Source organism: Hippocampus bargibanti, linkage group LG01, assembly GCF_051943395.1.
Source record: "Hippocampus bargibanti isolate YZ-2025 linkage group LG01, ASM5194339v1, whole genome shotgun sequence".
NCBI classification, from domain to species: domain Eukaryota; kingdom Metazoa; phylum Chordata; class Actinopteri; order Syngnathiformes; family Syngnathidae; genus Hippocampus; species Hippocampus bargibanti.
The window spans coordinates 34,207,763-34,227,567 of NC_142734.1; the positions used below are offsets into that span (position 1 = coordinate 34,207,763).

At 39.4% G+C, this 19,805-nt stretch overlaps 1 protein-coding gene across 3 annotated transcripts in view; it reads right to left on the reverse strand.

Annotated features, from left to right (window-relative positions):
- The window catches only part of hdac7a (histone deacetylase 7a), a 60,093-nt gene that overhangs the window by 20,597 nt on the left and 19,691 nt on the right, over positions 1-19,805 (reverse strand). The window contains exons 3-7 of one of the 3 annotated variants that reach the window (XM_089012576.1): positions 16,957-17,186; positions 16,145-16,216; positions 2,406-2,584; positions 834-924; positions 238-358 (exon numbers count right to left, since the gene is read on the reverse strand). In XM_089012576.1, the coding sequence (XP_088868702.1) occupies positions 238-358; positions 834-924; positions 2,406-2,552 (359 nt within the window). In that variant the 5' untranslated portion in view covers positions 2,553-2,584; positions 16,145-16,216; positions 16,957-17,186. Of the gene's footprint in view, positions 1-237; positions 359-833; positions 925-2,405; positions 2,585-16,144; positions 16,217-16,851; positions 17,187-19,805 lie in introns of those variants that run through there. The other 2 variants (XM_089012586.1, XM_089012569.1) reach the window with 2 other exon arrangements.

Consider the following 19,805-nt stretch of genomic DNA (forward strand, 5'->3'; position numbering starts at 1 on the left):
AAAACAAGACTTCCGGAAGATTCAGCACCAGTCTTAAAACGTAAAATATAGCTATATGCGGTGGAATCTTTGTACAATATGCTCAGTAGAAGTTATTTGAAGCCATTTTACAAATTATGGACACAACTTGTCCGGAGACGTCGGTTGTCCTTTAAATATCTGTAGATCATGAATGTAAATACAGAACATACATTACAGACATACTGCATTTTGTATCACTTGCATATTTTGTATCACCTGTATGTCACTGGCGTAGAAGTCAAAGTGTTGGAATTTGTTCTTTCCAGTGCCGCTTGCTTCTGCTTCTTCAAGATGACTTCCTGGAGTTTCTGTTTAACTAGTGAACTGGCAACCGCGCCTGGACGTTCAACCCAACAAGAATGCATTTTAAAAAATTCAGACACTTTCAGGAACAAAACATAATTTGTGCATCAAATCCTCAGTGAAGATGATTCATAATATACTTCCGAAACGGTTACTAGTTAAATGGGTGAGAATGGCTGCTAATAGTTCTGTATCGACTTTGTTTGTGAATATGGTGCCCTGAAGTCTGATACATGGTTAGGTCACTTGTTTTGTGTGTGTATTAGCGCATGTGTGTACAAAGAGGTGACAGAAGGTGTTCAAGTCAATATTGACCCAATGACTTGTGCCAATATTGAAAGCTATATTTAACTCAACTGTTGTAGTTCCACCAGTCAGGTTATATTTAACTAAAAGCAAACAGCCTTGGGAAACAGAGGAAAATGGCTCAATAAAATGTGTGTGCGTGCATGCGTGTGTACGTGCGTGCGTGTGTGTGTGCGTGAGTAGCTTTTGAATAACAGACTCACTTTGTTGACTCTTGTCCTTATTTTTGAGCTGCAGCAATTCTTGCTGCTTCTCGTGGTGTTCCTGTTCACGTCTCCGCTGCTCCATATTGAACTAAACATTCAAACATTTGTATTTCACTTTAGATTAAAAAAACATTGTGCTGTTTTGGTAGGAAATTCACGATTTCCAAAATATTTCAATGAAGTCAAAGACAGAATACAGCGGAAGAGGTTTATATAGGGAGCGAGGCCTGTATTTGTGTAAACTAGGTGTTGACAACGATTTTTGTTGTCGACGACAGAAGTGACAAACGTTATGACACTGTTAGAAAGCCTGCTGTGTTACAATCAAAATCAAGTTCTCGTTCTCATGGACAAACCATTTAGGCGACGAAGATGGGGCTTCGTCTACTACTACTACTACTACTACTACTACTACTGACTATTATTGCTCATCGCGAGACCCTCTGGAGGAAATATTAAAAAACGAATAACGATGATCTTTGTGGAACGGCTCTTTCAAAACCGGCCTGTTTTTTTTTGTTTTCAGAATCAGCGCAGATGTATGAACACTTGTTTGTCAGATATCCTAAACTCCCAAATCTGGTTGCATCATTTTATCATCTTGCCTTAAAGGACAACCGACACCATTTTTTTTTGCTTCCTAACTGACATCACAAAAACGTTTTATAGCATTTAAAATACCCAAAACACGCAGTATGATATTTTTAGTCAAATCCAAAACACCAATAAAAATGACTTAAAGTGTGCTAAAACTGCAAAAAAATTGAGCTGCGAATTGGGCATTTTCAGAAAGTCCCGCCCCCAGTTTGTGACGTCATGCCAATGGCTTCAGATTCGGAGAAGATGCTTTGTTGTTACTCATCCAGTTATGAATATGATTCAAATAGTTCTGAAGAGGAAAGCATAAATATTTGCAATCGATTAAAGAAGTTCTTCCGGGTCATTTTGAGGCGTCAGGACGGATGTTTAGCGTCCCATAAAATGCACAAAATGGCACCCAAGCTACGTTGGAAATGGGCTGATTTGTCTACTAGGAATAAGTGTCAGCGAATATCAAATAGTTGTCGTGGTGCAACACACAACGATTCACCATCGCATTATTTATGTGTTTTCCTTCTAATTTCGCAATCAACGCGGATCAACACGAAATTTTCAGACCAAACAAAGTACCGCAAAATGCATTGTGTGTCGCTTTCTCGGTCAGGGGCATTCCTTGCGTGACGTCAGGAATCGTCACCAACTCAAAAACAAGACTTCCTGAATATTCAGCGTGAGTCTTAAAACGTAAAATATAGCTATATGTGGTGGAATCTTTGTCAAATACACTCAGTAGAAGTCATTTTTAGTGATTTTACAAATTATGGACACAACTAGTCCGGAGGCGCCGGTTGTCCTTTAAAGTGGGTAGATTACTCCACACTTTTGATTAATTTAGAAAGATGTAGCCATGGATTGGCAGGATCTTTTTTTAATATCTGAAGTAATTGACACAAACTGCTATTTGAGTAAATTTGGTATAAATTCAAGCAAAAGAAAATTGGTTTACAAAAAAGTTGTGATTCTTTGTACCCGTATATGCTGTTGAAGCTGCTGTTGGGAGAAGGACGTCCGGGACTGCGGGGGAAAAGGGCTGAGAAGTAACGGCGGGTGTAACGGCGTAAGAAGTGCCGTGTCGGAGCCAGGGCGCATCCCCCGCTCTCCCACCCTGAGATCCATGGGAAACCAAGTGACGCACAACACACGGGAATCTGCAAGGCAGGAAAAGAGACGCAACAATTTCATTGTATGTTCATACATTTTTCCCTCCATCCTAAAGCGGACAAAAATAATGATGACATCAATCTCAGTTTGCAGTAAAGTAATTAAATTCACTCACAAACATCGCAAAGAAACAAACAGATGGCGGTAAAACAGAGCAGGCGTTATTACACATGTTGTATATTATCTGAGCACAGTATGTAAATCTTGAATTTGCTTGAATGAGAAGATGGCACCACCACATTTGTACAACACATACAACTTCGAATCGGATAACAAAGCCACTGTCTTTTGAACATTATTCCTCATGGCAACAAAGTTATTCATACAAACTTTTTTTTTTCACCGTCTGCAGCAATAAGACAGAACCGCTGCCAAAACACGTCAGCATTACACACAAGACTTAAGTCTTGAAAATCCAAAGACCGACTCACGCGAGGCACTGTGCTCACCCGTAGAGGTTGCACTCTCATTTAAAGTGTCTGCTGACTTTCAAAGTGCAAAGTCTCATCTGTGTCATTTTTAAAATCCTTTTTCCACTCTTGACTATCTGGCCCTGACGTCGACTCACACATATTTCCATGTTCTTTGCATGCTGTTGGGCATATTTGCATTGCAGGGTTGAGTCAATGGGAACGATTGCCTCATCTGGCACTAAAAACAGGATCCAGGAAGGGAACAGCTTGGGAAAATACTGACGGGGTGAGGAGGAGGGGGTTAGTGCGCGCAAAGACACACATATACACAAACACAAACATGCCTTGAAGAAATTCAGTATGACATCATCGATGTGCTGCTGCGGTTGGTCGTGAAATGTCAACCTGCAGTGTGTGAAGTAAATACCACTCATTGCCATGGTAGATTAGAACAGAATCCAAAGGAGCTCTTTGCGGTCATGTGACGCAGAGGGTACGGTAGTGTCAATCCTTCATCGCAGGAGGTGCCAATGTACACTGCATGAATAAAAGGCCAGGATTGGAATGAAAAAAATCCTTTAGTCAACACACACACACACACACACACATTCATGGTAATGCCTAATGAGAAATTGGGCCGTTGTCACTGGAAAGGAGGAGAACAGGCTGACGAAAAAAAGCGTTACGAGTGGGAATACCAGTATTTCTCCTTGACTTCCAGTTGTTATAAATACACACTGGTCTAACATTTACTAACAGTTAGTCTTTTGTGTCTGTCGGGGGGACAAACGAACAAAACATGCCTACACACGCAAGAAGACACTGTAGTTGAATCCTGAGAAGTCACATCAACTTTGCGGTTTCAGGGAATGTAACTGCTTGATTGACACTGACTACGGAGTTTGGTATTATTTACTTTATGGTTCGTTGCATGCTTTATTTATACGATTAAAGGATTACTGTCGATTTTTCAGAATGGATACATTTTTGCATGAGATGGAAGTAACCATGACTTATACTCAATTTTGATTAGCCAATCAAAAACCAAGACATCTGTAGCACTAAGGGTCTCCTGTATTTTACGGACCACAAGGAACATTTAAAAGCAGGTAATATTCTCAAATGCCACCGGTGCACTTTGTAATCCAATGCACCTTTTATATGGATCAATATTCTGATTTCTAGACATTGTATTTTAAATGTTCTATAAAGTTCTTTGCAGCAGTTGTGAAAGTGCTATATAAATTAAGCTGTATTGTATTGTATTCCTTTCACATACCTACATCTAGTGAATGCATAATACAACTGCAGCGATTGTAGCTTCTACACACCTCATATATGAAAACAGTTTTAAAATAGGCCACCTACCTAAGGTGTGATTTATATTCCAAAATACTTTCAGCAATACAATACATAAGTCTGATTTTTCAATTTTGCTGTATTTAAAAAAACATATACCTGTAACTGATATAATAGTTATATGGCACTTGTAAATTGTATTAAAGCAAGTTTTCAAATCTGGTTTACAACAAGAGAATTTGGCACATGATGATATTGTAATTTTAAATAGAAGGTCCTTCAGTTACTATGAACCAAAACCACACTCAATATGTGCAGTGGATCTTCAAGTGGAGAAATAGTCTTTTTTAACCACTTGGCAACAAGGCTTCTCAGTGAGTGGATACACAATGTCCTTTGGCTTGTAAAATGACCGATAATAACATACTTCCCCATGCAGGAAACAGTACTTTACGCCTTGAAAAAACAGTGTAATTGTTCAGTCGGTGACCCTGTGCAACCACATTTATTTTCTCCACTGACATTTTCTCAACCAGGCATTTGAAGAGAAAAAAGATTGAATATCTGCTTTAGAATGATATTTGCTTACAGTATATTATACTTTTGAACCATGAAAATTAAATAGGGATCATATTTGCATTTTACCACAGAAAGTTGGTGTTGATTGCATTTAAATAACACTGTAATGAACATGACAATGGAACTCTGTATGTTGTCTCAGCAAGGAAGGATGACCTCTAGGAAGCCTTCAACTTTTTGGGAAGGGAACAGAACAAAATGAAACAAATAGCCACAAATTATTCCATGGATATGGCAGAGTGGTTGTGATTGCCCACAAAATCGAGACAGTTTAGTTAATTCGAATATTTTTCTTCTTCAAAAACAAAAATAATAATCATAAAAAGTCCTTGTGAAGCAAACAAATGTGTTGTACATTTCATACACCACAGTGTAGCATGTTGCCAACATCAAATAAATAATAATTAAAGGACAACCGGCATCACTTTTTTGTTTCTAACTGACATCAGAAAAACGTTTTATAGCATCTAACATACCCAAAACACGCAGTATGAGATTTTTAGTCAAATGCAAAAAAAACAATATAAATGACTTAAAGTGTCCAAAATCTGAAAAAAAATGAACCCGGAAGTTTCAGAAGGTCCCGCCCCCTTGTTCGTGGCGTCACCCCAAGACGTCTTGCCTTGCTGGAGAATCAAAACAATGGCTTCAGATTCGGAGAATATGCTTTCTTGTTACTCATTCAGTTATGAATAGGATTCAAATAGTTCTGAAGAGGAAAGCATACATGTTTCCAATCGATTAAAAAATTTATTCCGTGCCATTTTGAGGCAATAAGGGGGGAAAATGTAGCACTAAAAAAGAGGCAGAAAATGTCGACAAAGCTCTGTGTAAGGAATTAATCAGCCCTTTTCCACAGGCTGATTAATTCCTTACACGGAGCTTTGTCACCCTCTTCTGCCTCTTTTTGGTGCAACACAAAGTTTTCAGACCAAACAAGTACAGCAAAATGCATTGACCTGATGGAAGGACTGTTACAATGTATCCTTTTTTCGGTCAGGGGCGTTTCTTCAGTGACGTAACGTACGGACTCGTCACCAACTCAAAAACAAGACTTCCGGAATATTCAGCGTGAGTCTTAAAACGTCAAATATTGCTATATGCGGTGGAATCTTTGTAAAATACGCTCAGTAGAAGTCATTTGAAGCCATTTTACAAATTATGGACACAACTTGTCCGGAGACGTCGGTTATCCTTTAAGTATGTCAAATGTGAAGAACAATACAATCATGTCCGCTCTTAAATACAGTGGCAAATTGAGCGCACCCCGCTCAACTGTCAAATACCACTTTTACAACATCAGACATGGCTGCTAAAATGGCCTCGCAACTTGATTATTCGTAAAGGCTCACTGAGCGGTAAAGGTTTGCAAATGTGTGTGCTGGCGACAATTGTTCTCTTTTTTTTCTGCAATGTTCAATGTCACAAACAATTTTAATGCTTTCACAAAATTGTTCTAATCATGTTCAAAATGTCATGGCAATTGGTGACCCAGAGATGGGGACTCAACTCCATGTGGGACTCAATTTGCTTACCAAAAAATGAAAATGACTTGAAGGAGGACACATCAAGAAACCCGGGAGTGATAAATATGGTATGGAAATATTTTCTGAACATGAAAGCAATTAGACAGCATGCATTCACAATGTATTACATCATTGTTAAACAACAAACACACCTACTTGAAGTTAAGCTTTATAGAAAAGATAATATGATACAGCAATAATTGAATCTGCTTACATGCTCAATGACTACACCACATTCTTGCTCAGTTTCATCCCCAAGTCTTTTGTCGTAAACTTTTGCTGTGCGATGTTTTTGACTGGTTCAACAGGTAAGACAGGGACTTTGCACTCACTCTCCGACAGCACAATTCAGAAATAAACACGACCAAATGGAAAGATAAAAAAAGACAAAAGGCAAATGACAGGACAGCCTGTCAAAAGACAATGTGACAAACATCAGGTCTGCCGGTCTTGTCAATGAGCAGACACTGAAAAAAGGCTCAATAACATCTATTGCATGACAGATATTCATTCTCTACCAAGTCAACAAACAACCAGGAAGATAATAGAACTATGTTATGAGATAAACCAGTTGGTGTAATAGTTTACAATACGGTTTTTGCAAATATTGAAATCACGACTTGCCAATACAGTATTACAAAAAGCATACCAGATTTGTTGAGAGAAATAAGAAATAATCATTTTTGAGTTTGTGCTGTATTTTTCAAGAGATTAAATTCATGCGTTTTCCATAATTTTGAGGATCCCTGAGAAACTTGTAATAAAGTCACAGTGTGTTTGTCTCATAAAGTAACAGCGCCACGAGTGTCACATTCACAGCTGGCTCTAAAATTACACTCCACACTCCCCTTTAGTCATCTTTCATAGACTGCCACATCCTCTTTTGGTTCTTAACTCTTTCTCTTCCTCTGTCTTGCTAAAAAAAACGTTTCATGATCACAATAACATCGTGACAGCTTAACTCCTTAAAATGCCATTCATTTTTTTGCGGAGGGGAGAGAGATGGGGGATGAGAGAGAGAGAGAGAGAGAGAGAGAGAGAGAGAGAGAGAGAGAGAGAGAGAGAGAGAGAGAGAGAGAGAGAGAGAGAGAGAGAGAGAGAGAGAGAGAGAGAGAAACCAAGTACAACTATAAATGTCCAGAGAATGAGGATAATTAATTGATGATAAGCTCATGTGTCATACTTTGGTCAGTCAGGACAGATCAGGCTATGTACACTCCATAATCTTTACAATCCATCCCATTAACAACTGGCATGGCAACCACGGTAACGGGGCGGGGGGGCGGTGGAGCCAAGCAGGAAGTCAAGTCTATAAAAACACAACAATGAGAGCACCCGGGCGGCTTCCTGTTTGAGAGCTGAGTTTAGACGCACATTTCCTCCCCATTCTATGCCCCAGCTGTTGTTGTCATGCTGCTGCCACAGTGCCCTTGAGCTTCTGGTGTCCACGCTTTGGCCTCCCAGGGGAAATGTTAATACAGTCATACAGACAAGAAGTGAAGAAGTGTTTCACCACTAAATGCTTCAGTCAGCTGCAGTGATAGTAATCTGCTAAAAAAAATGTGTGTGTGTATTTTTACATCATAATTGTGGCACTTGTTGAATTAAAATCTTATTTTCCTAATTATATTTCGTTCCTGCTATGGGATGGTAAACATAAACATAATTCTTGCATGTCATAGCAAAGCGGGAGGAAAGGTGTCCAACTTTGGAAAATGATTTCAATGTAAAAAGAAAACAAGAATAATACGAACAAGATCAAGGTGTCATGATCTGGTTGGCAACCAACAGGTGCGCTGTCAGCTCGTCGTTCCAATCAGTGGCAGTCAAAAGGACTCCCGGCACGACCATTCGGTGTCGGGTCATTGTATGCAATTGTATGCATTGTGTATGCATTGTATGCTGTGCATGTGTTTGTTTCACCTTGACAGACTTTTACTCTTGGTTTTTCTTTTGATCCTTTGTATTTTTCTGTTCAAATGATTTTAACGTTTTAGATGTTGTTCCTGTTGACTTTATTTTAATACAACATCTCAAATACAACCTGCTGCTCCCTCCTGCCTGCTTTTTGAGATCCACAACTGCCATCACCACCTTGAAAACCGTGACAAAAGGAAACCTTTAATCGTCCGAAAATGAGGAAAGCACAAGCATTCCACAAGAATTTCAGAAAGCAACCGAAACGTCAACTGTCGAGAAAACTGCATGCATAGCAAAGCATAAATAAATTCAACATTTAGTTTGGTAATATTCCTAGAAGCCCATCAAAATAAAAAAAATACACCCAACGTGGGTAATTTTACCCGAGTGCTGCTGCTTTTGCAACGTTACAAGTGCGTCTTTGAGAATTTGCATGCAGATGCTTTACAAAAGACCACTCGTTGGTCAAATACCAAAAAATGTTTGCACCGATCAGCAATAGAAATAAATAAATGAAGAAATCACAATGCTCCATTTTCCTTTGACTGACCGAAACAAGATTTCCCTCAAACTTCATCACCTGTCCACCAAGGAGAAAGATGAATACAAGAGCCCACAGTCTTGACTGAAAAACTACAAGGCTCTGAGAAAAAAAAAAAAACAAATTCACACTCGTAGTTGCTTAACAAGTCTTGTGCAACACAGGATCTCTATGAATAGTCAAGTGGAAGTGAAGGTCACATGCTCTTTAAGCTGGGACGCTCAGTTCCAAAAACAAAATTACTTCATTAGAGTCGCCAAAAATTTCATTTGCATCAGTGGAGTTGCATAAGTTTAACAGGAGAACTCACAATTTGCATTTCTATTATTTCCCATGGGAGATAATTCAAACAAATCAGAGGTTGACCAGGAGGCTGGAAGTGATTATGTTTAGTTGGGTCGTATCCAGGCTTGCAAAAAAAAAAAAAAAAAAAAACAGAGAACAGACACCGTTATTTCCTTATGGTGCCTACGCAATACTAGTGAACCAACCTAGACACTTCCCATGTTGAGTTAGCGTTGTCATCGGCATGAAAATTACCATTCCAAATAAATCACAGTGCTTGCACAAACTAAACAAATTATTCCAGGGCTTGATTTTTGTTTTCATAGCGTAATAGGAAACATCACAAAATAACAAAGAGCTGATATACTGTAGCGTAAAAATCAACACTTGACTCTGGAGCACAAAGTCCTGTATGTTAATATGAGAACAACTGTTTTACAAAGTCACATCATAAAAACAGTCTATAAACATTCCATGGGTCGCTGTCATCTTCCACCTGACTCGGTGCGGCAATTTGCCTGAAGCCAGACGCGACCACGCACATACACAACCACACTCACTGCATGCTTCTGTCAGAGCTACCAGGTGTCTAACAGACAAATGACTGCACCCCACCCCCATCATCTTCTGTTCAGACATCACACACATTCAAAGAGGTACACTCACAATCTTGGTGACATTCTCATCTCTGCTTGCTGTCTGTAACACAACACATTGCACCGATGAACTGATAGTGGACTTTAGGCACATTTTTATGGCTGCTGATTATATTTCAGCAAAATGTTGTAATTCCTAAAGCCAATGATATGGAACAAAACTTTATTATAGATATTAAAAGACAACCGACATCACTTTTTTGTTTCCTAACTGACATCAGAAAAACGTTTTATAGCATCTAAAATACCCAAAATGATGATATTGATATTTTTAGTCAAATGCAAAACACCAATAAAAATGACTTAAAGTGTCTAAAATCTGCAAAAAAAATGAAGCCGGAAGTGGCCAGTTTCAGAGGGTCCCGCCCCCTTGTTCGTGGCGTCACGCCAAGACGTCCTGCCTTGTTGGAGAATCAAAACAATGGCTTCAGATTCAGAGAATATGCTTTCTTTTAAATTAAAACCAGTTAGCCATGTATCATTAACTCAACATTATTTTTTTTTTCCTGCTTCTTGAACCAAGCAATCCCGACTAAAGCAGCCTTAATCTTGCTCACAAGTCTTGCTCTTGGGGGTCATTGCTCTCTCTTCAGTTCTGCCGATTTCCTTCACATCAAACACATTCTCGACATTACACAATACAGATAAAGCCGCTGGACACAGCAGCTTACTCTAAGGATAACTCCACTTTATCTTTGGACACAATCACAGACAGCGCACAGATGGTCAACCTTTATCACGCCTGACTTGTAATACACATGTCCAAGAAACATGTTAAGTTTAATAACCGTGGTTCAAATACATACAAATAAAATGTCTTACCAGTGGAATGTTGACACTAAAATAATTCATTTCACATCATGCGTCCAGGGTGTAACTCAACCTAATATCTTATGTATGCTCCAACCAAACTCAACCAAACACAGGACAAGCACTTTGGGTGACGGATGGAAGGATGATTGATCTGGTCATTGGCGTTAGAATGGGTGAGTCATGAGAAAAAGTGGTGACAAGCTAACTGATACTTTGACGGCTTGTGGTGGTGGTGACGAAGAGATAGGTAGCCACAAAGACTTCCAATCAGCAGTTAAGGCTTTTCAGCTGATAAATACAATGGTATAAATTGACTTACCCAGTTAGCTATTTGGCTACCCTTCAGGCGTGGTCCAGTTTGATTGGCTGCCGTGCCGAGTATGCAAAGTGCCAAATGAACGTTCGTTTGGCAATAATACTCGGCACGGCAGCCAATCAGAGGCTTGTTTTGTGCTTCGGACTATACCGTGACGGTAAAGTGTACTTCAGAATTTTGAAAGGCGCTTAGAAAGAGGAGTCCCTGTAGATCGTAACGCTTTGCTCGTAGCTTTTGCTTTATTGAATAAAACTAACGTTTGATTTGAAAAAAAAAAAAAAATTTTTTTTTTCCTTGAAGAAGTTGTCGGCCACCTGGGCCGAGTCGTTTTGAAAGTTGTAAGCCTGACGTAAAAGTTGTACGCCCCAGGCCTACGGCAGACTTTATTTCAAACAATGCTTATACAAAAGCAATTTCCATTGCTGGTCCAAAGAGATTGAAGCCATTAACTTTGAATTTGAATTATACGAGCATAATTTGCGAACACGTTCTGTCCAATTTCACTGATGGTCTGAGTCAATGTTGGCGGTAGCTGTGGTCTCGTAGCAACATAGAGATTGTAGAGATCTGAACGCTGTTGTTCCATGTCATGAAGTGTCCCTCTATATTACTTGTACTTGCGTTGACATTTATGGTCTTCCTTTGTCTATTTTAGGCCTTGGTGTACTCACGGTGGATTTTCTGTTGCTTAGCATTTTGTAATATTGGCTTACAGCTTTAGAAATACGTGAGGAGAGAGTGCACAGGGGACAGATAACAATATGAGCTAGGCATGCTAGATACCACTTTTTTAGGCCAATACCAGACTACTCAACTCTTTGGGACTTAATTTGTGGCGTCTCCTCTGCTGAGACTTAGTGGAACAAGCTCTTTTGCACAGTTCCTGGCATCCATCTTCAAAACGGGCCTTGAATGGAGCATGTCACAAGGGCTATTAAAAGCTTTCTCTCTGTGGGAGGGCATCACGGATATAATTCAAAGATTCATCTTAGTCACTGAATAAAATGCTGAGACAATGAGTCCAAGTCTTAAAATGTAATTCAATGCGTTTGTTTCAGTCTTCTAAGGCAGTGGTGTCAAACTCATTTTCATGGGAGGCTACATTTTAGTTACCATTTCCCTTGGAGGGCCATTTTGACTGAAATCAGATAAAGAAGTCAAGAAAGACACTTTATTCAGCTTGTTTAAGCTACTCTGATGGGGTGTTTGGCAACAAGAACATGCTTAAAATGTCTCTCTCATTACACGCGAGAATTGGAAATGTTGAATACATATTTTTAGCAAGCGTCATGGAGGTTTCTATGTTTGATTTGCTTTTGCAGACCACATACAATGATGTGGTGGACCTGATCTGGCCCCCTGGCTTTATGTAAAGGCCCTTGACACCTGTGTTCAAACCCAGAAACCACAGGAATCAACGCTGAGAAAAACGGAAAATAAATATGTGTGTGCGTGCGCATGTGTGTGTGTGTGTGTGTGTGTGTGTGTGTGTGTGTGTGTGTGTGTGTGTGTGTGTGTGTGTGTGTGTGTGTGTGTGTGTGTGTGTGTGTGTGTGTGTGTGTGTTCACCCAGATCACCACAGCAGGAAGCATTTAGATCATAAGGTTAATGTAAAATGACCTGATTTAAATAAACGGAAATGGTTAGTGGTCGGACTCATCACTCATTTTAAAAGTCGCTCATTCCATCGACTGACTAATCAATGGATTAATCGTCGACTTTGATCAAATACAAAATAAAAAAATACATTTTAAAAATGGATTTGGCATTCAAATACAGTACAGTATTAGCATATTTTTTTCTGATTAATGCTTACCAAGCTCATAACAGTTGATTATTTGGCACTGTTCCCCAATTGGGCAAAACCAAAAGGAAAACCATTTAGCTATATCACATTAGAGGGATGATATACACACCAACCTGAATAATTCTGTGCAGGCTCCAAATGCGGTACTCAAATGCGAGGCTGGCATGCTCAAGAATTGGTGGCCGCTTGGGGAGTATAATACACATTACCCCTGGCATATCAAGTGATGTCATGCACCTCGAGGCAACACAATCGAGACGTTTGTTCAGTGGGTCAAAAATAGCAGTCTAGTGTTACAGCCATTACCAGACCGGGTCCTACATGAGTTTTGTGCACACAAGGCCCAAGGGAGTAAGTGGCGCCAAATAATCAGCAAAGTTTAACAAGCCATTGTGATCAAACGTGGCAAATAATGTTTATTTTTTTCGGTCACAGGATTGATGACTATAAAAATTAACAAACGTAACTAAAGACCGAGCAAAATTCTCCAAAAGTGAATTTGGTGCAGTGGTAGTCATTCTAAGATGAGCATGAATGTGTCCACAATGCACTTGTCAACTGACCCCCCACTTGAAAACCAAGACTGGTGAATAAAAAAACTCAACATGACACCACCACGGCTTCATCAATTGTGCCTGTTGTTATCGGTTTCCCCAGAAGCAATAACACGCATCCACGGGTGGAGAGATAAACGTGGAAATAGAGATTGCACGCATTTTCCACCCCCCACATTATGTGAACTGATTCGAGTCATATTTTCCTTTGTTACAAGATTGGAGCAAGAATTTTAAGTCTCTTTGTGGGCATTACAGGGGACAGGACTGACTGGTTCTTACATAAATCTCATTGTATCGTATCTCCACGCGAATACGCTCATGGCGTGTATCGTATATGAAAAATATGCTTTACGTACAAGGTTAAAATGAAATCCACCACATATATAGAGTGACATTGGCATTTTCTTTCTGATTTATGATAGTCCCGCTGACACTTATGGTGGACAATAGCACGGTTCATCTTTCACAGTGTTGCTGTTTCATGGATTTTTATGGAGTGCAGTTTTGTATGCATTTATTTATTTTTAATGGTACATTGTGTTCTGCAACCTGATTGGCAATGGGACTGTCAACTAATTTTAGCAGTATGCGGGCTTCATCATTGCACACGTTTATTTCCACAATTACAAATCCTGAAATGTCGACAAAATGATGTGTGCAATATTTTTCTAAATGCGTGAAGCAGTATCTTGTAATGATTCGGGTTTCAGAACGTGAAGGTGCACTTTGAGTCCTACTGTGTACAGAAGGAGAAAAACGCTAACTACCTGTTGGCTAATGATACAAGTCTGCAAGATGAGAATGTGCTTCCTGGATGTTGCCGAGGTGCCCTTGGGCAAGGAAATCAGAGTGCCACTTGGTGATTGGTTAGCAGCACATCCGCCTCACAGACCAGAGGTGATAGGTTTGAATACCGGTTGCGGAATTCCTGTGTAGACTTTGCATGTTCTCCCCATGGGCTTTTTCCGGATATTCTGGTACCCCCCAACCCCACACCGCATTCCAAAATCATGCATGATCGGTCCATTGAATTGCCCTTCTGTTAATGTTAATGCAACTGGTAATGTAAATTTCTCCACTGCAAGCCTAATGAAGGCTAATCCAATCCAAGACGTCGAACGTTCCATCAACAATAAAGCATTGAATATTCATTTTTATTATTATTTATGGGAGAAAACTCTCTATATTATTTGCCATCATTTTGGATCTTGTATGGAATTGAACTGGCGATGCATACACAGAGGATGTGTAATGTTTGGGAGTGTCACATTTTTTTTTTGCATGTGATTCGATTGTTGCTACCTCGTACATATTAACTAGATATAACCAGATGCTGTAAAGTCATTGCCACGGCTTCACCTATTTCCACAAGAGTGTACGTGCACGCGCACCCGATGCAGCGCAGCCGTCGTAGACTGGCACGGAACGAACCAACCCCTATTGTGAGCCAGGCGTCCATTGTGATCTTACACAGTACGATCACACAGGCTTGTATGTGCCTCTCGGAGTGGAATACACAAAGAAACAGCTGGCTAACTGGTTTACAATGGGGCGGAGCCAAACGTTTTAATCTGAGACATGCGGACGGAACCCGAGTCAGCAAGATGTCTTCGATCAAGTTTTAGCAAGGCTCGACACGGCGACCAATACAGTATGCTCGCAAATGATGTCAACTTTTCACAGTAAGCGGTGGTAAAAATGTCATCCAGTCACAACTAGCACAAGTGCATGATTTAATATTCCGGCTGGTACTTTGGGGGTACTTTGTCATATGTCAAACTGCGCACAAAAGGTGGATAAATCCGTCTGGGATGCACGTGAGGTTAAATCCTTCTTGTATAAAACAAATAATGAATCTCCAAATCTGGACGTGTATTTTGCCATGTTAACGGCAATCGAACTAAACTAGCATTATTTGTTTGATAAAGGCTGGCTTTGCATTCTGATAGCTCCCATTCACTTAGACGCTCTTTGGTCAACTGAGACTGCACGCTTGTCATCCAGTGTTCCGTGTTGAATTATAAATACTGTTAGGTACTACTGTGGTACAACACAATATGTGGCCGGTTTGGTCTCCAAACTACCAAACCATTGCTATATTATATTCTGTGGGTCCTGGAATTTGAGTGAAAATGACAAAAAACCCAGGCACTGGAGTGGAAACATTTTTGCACATGTCTGGCAGTGAATGAGTTGATTCAAATATAAAGTAGAAGTTTACAAGCAACATTAATGAGTAAAGGTGTGGAATTGTATTTTATTTTTTATTTTTTATATTTGCCTTATGATTGACTTGTTACTAGTCCAAGGTGACGAGTCACTAATTTCTATTCACCCTTTTATCGAAAAGAAAAAAAAACTGTAAAAGGTCAGTTACATCAGAAATTGTGTCGAGTTAGTTGTGGAACAGATGTGCATCGTGTTGAAAAAAAACATGTGGTAGAATGCACCTTGCAGTTAAGCTTGAAATGCAATGTATGTTGTTGAGCTCACAAAAGATAGCAGACAAGATCACTGAATGCACACAAATGAAAACTACAAAAAGGTGAAATCCGTCTTTTCCAAATAGGACAACACCTATTCTATGTTCTTACTGCTGTTCCCTCACTTACGAAACGGTTAGATCATTGGTTGTGTTGGAAAAATTGCTGTCAGCACAGCCGTATAGAAAGAATCACTGTAGCCAATGTGTGAAATGTTTAAAAAAAAATATGTCATCATGAGTGAGCTTGCTGTGGATTTGTGGCATTTTTCCATATGAATGTTTCAATGTTGACAACTGTGCCCATTTTGAATGAAATGTTCAAGTGAAACATAATTCAGTCATAAACCTACCTGGCTCAATGAAAAATACTGGACTGCCCCTTTTTATATCTTTAGATTCCTCGTTCCGGCTGCTGATTCCATCTGTGGGAACAACAAAAAAAAAAAAAAAACACGGAAGATAAATTGAAGTGCAAATCACATGCAAATACTATGAGCAGATAAACAATCTGAAATGACAGTGAATTCCCTTTTGTGGTGCGCAAAAGTAACCCTGAACTCCTATCGCTTGTGGTTTAAAAAAGTTGTTGCAACGGGCAGCCAGGAACAGGAAATGCAGATAAAAGTTTATGAGGTGTTGTTACACTCCCGATTATGCACTTTGGTGGATGCATACGTGTATATAGCCAAAAGGAAGTCAAATATTAAACCCCAGATTTATGTGAATGAATGACACAATTCCAGTGCAGGTATGACTTGACCAAAAGAAAGCCAACTTCCGTGCACACACAAAAATAAACCAAAACCAACCACTGATGGGGATGCAAAACGCGGAGAACATTTCATTGATGCTGTGGACAAAACAATCAATTTCTCGGTGCAACTTCGTATGCTGTGTTTTTTAGAAACATCGTTGTTTAAATTGAGGAGTGAGTTTGTACGTGTTACGACATAAAAGTTCTCATAATTGAAAATCGACAACAACAACAAAAAAACACTAACGTGTCATGTAATTCACTAAAACTGCTGCGGGTGAAACACACGAATTAAAAAAACACCTGTGCACCTCCTCGCTTTTAAAACAGTTCGCAAATCCAAAAACGACGACGTCAAGCAAAAGGAAAAAGAAGGCGAACAAAGTTCCAGATGTTAATCCATCAGACCTTGGAAGATGAGGGTCGACACGTGAGAGTATCCAAAAACTCGGAGAAGTATATCCAGCTAACGTCGGTACATCCGTGAGCGGCGGCGACCGTGAAACCGGAGGTCGCGGTGCTTTTGTCAGCAGGCTCTCCGGCGGCGTTTAGGAGGAGGAAGAAAAGGGTTGTTGCGGCGAAGTTGCGAAAAGAAAGTCCGCCCCCTCCTCGTTCCTTCTCCTCCTTCGTCGCTCTTTCTGCTGACAGAAATAGAAAACTAGCAAGGCGGGCCCTTACCAAAAATAGCTTCAATTTCCCTCAGACCAGGATAATTGATTTCACCAACACCATATTCCCAAGGGATGCACGTGACGGCAAATGTGCGTTTTCTCAAAACTTTTAATATCGTCATCATGAACAAAACTAAAAGGCCAAGGTGAGCGCTGGGGATGATTAATGGAACCGACTCTGTGGCTCCATCTACTGCCGGTCAAATTCAAACTTGCACTTGTTTGAACGGAGCCGACAAAAGCGGTCAGGGTTTGTCTGTAAGACCCGCTAGGTTTGAAAAATATATATGCATTAAAACGGCGACATGCAAGTGACTCTTGATTGCAGTGAGTTTTACTGGAATTGCCAAAGGTTTTTAATTGCGTTAATTGACATTTACATCATGTAGATCGTGGTATTCAAACGAAGGACAGTAATTACGCAGAATATGAAGTGAGCTGTATCTGATTATTCAAAGCTGTTTACAAAGTATGAAACATTCAGGAGAGACTTCGAGTCGGATCATGTCAAATTTACGAGCCTTTAAACTCGTCTCGTTTCGTAGTAAATAGTCCCAATGACGTTATATTCTGTATACATTTTTATAAACGTGTGCTGCAGTTTTTGGGCAATATACCACTTTGGTGCTTGTGTTGTAACACTTGTATGTCATGAATATACTTGGACCTTCATACCGGACATATACTGTACCGTTGTTGTTTCACTGTTCTAATTAATATGAGTATGTTAATACCTGAATGTTTTTTTTTCTGATGATGTTTTATATGGACTGAAAAACATGCGGTTTTTTTATACGTGCCGTATCTTGTGCTGACCCAGCCCACCTGTCGAATTCTTGGAATGAATGTGGCCCCCAAGCAAAAAAAAAAAAAAAAACGTTGCCCACCAAAACGTCATCAGCACAGATGCTCATGTGTGTGTACAAATGTTTTTTTTTTTTTTTTTTGTTCCTGATCCTCTTCTACGGTTGTTTATGAGCTAATCCTTTTATTAGATGTGTTGCAAGAGTGAGAGATAGAAAACAGGCAGAACCACGGCACTGAAGAACCGGAGCTGGTCATGCCAGCTCTGGACAAACATTGTCCAAAGTAATAACAAATTCTAGCGGGAATTGTGCAAGGCTGACAGATTTTTCCATTTGATTTTTCGGTCATGTTTCTGGATGACAGCAATATATTTCTAGGAAAAACAAGCAGAAATATTTTATGTATTTAATTGAAGTTAGTTTTTTTTCCAGTCAGTGTTTATGGGGCAAGAAACTGCTGGATTTCTTTCAATTGGTGTGAGGTACTACAGAAGTCAAAGAATCATGCTACCTTGACAGCACGCGGTTGTTTTCATGAAAGTATCAATAACATTGATGTGAATTGAAGCAGGCGTTATAATAATGTAACGTAATGTATTATCATTATCATATTTCAGTAGTGCCATACAGCATCTGTTGCTATTAATTCTCAATAAATTCAGATGGCCGTCCGATCTTCATCAATGTAGGCATTTCTCATAGTTATTCACTTGAGCATAGGCAATAAACTCAACACCCGCTTCCAGTCAACGCTATTGCACAAGTTGTAACTGCAATGTTTCACCATGATTTATGCTGGAACAAACTTTATATGTCACCCAATAAAGCTGCTTTTCGCAATGGTTTGTAATGCTGAGAGATAATTTGAGACGAGATTTTTTTGTGATGGTTGTTGAAAAATATAGGATGGAACAAACTATGTATATAAACTGTTTTGCTCCAGGATGTTTGTTTGTCTTTGGTCTGATTTTTTTCCTACAAGCCTCTTTTGTCTGTGACAGAATTCACACATAAAGCTGATTAAAAAAATGACTAACAAAATAATGTATAGTCTGTAATATATGGTATATTCCTGATTATACATCACTTTTTTTTCATAGGTTGATCAGGGATGCACCTTATTCCCCAGAGTGAATTTATTAACACATTATTTGAATCAGCATGATTCAAACTAGATCTTAGTTTTACTACCTGTTGCTTTCTACTCTCATTGTGACTGCTTTATTTCCTGTCTATGATAGTTGTCCATGTTAAGCGCTTTGTTAGTTGCCGCTGTGGTTAAAGCGCTGCATAAATCGATATGTATTGTATTGTATTGTATCATATCGTATTGTATTATTGAATCATTTGACATCTCTGTGAAATCACATGAGGGCGCACTAGGCCTGTGTTGATAAATCAAAGCTGAGTTTGATGTAAGCAATGTCGAAGAAGAAACAAGAAACAACGAACGTATCTTTTACCACCAGGGTTGTTTCAAAGTCAACACCAAGGATGAAGATTTCGTTGGACTTAGTGATTTCGAGTGGCCTGTTAGCATGTTGTTTATGCTGTAGTTATCTGAATATCTTTATATTATGTCATGGAACGTAGCATATCATCCACTTGTTGAACGTAGCATATCATCCACGTAGCATATCAACCAATTGTTCTCTATTTTTTAAATACATTTCAAGGTGACATGTCTGTATTGGATCTTATCAAATACATTTTCCCTAAAAATGTGATTAATATGGCAGTGCGATTTATATTCCGGAAAATACAGTACAATGTTTTTATT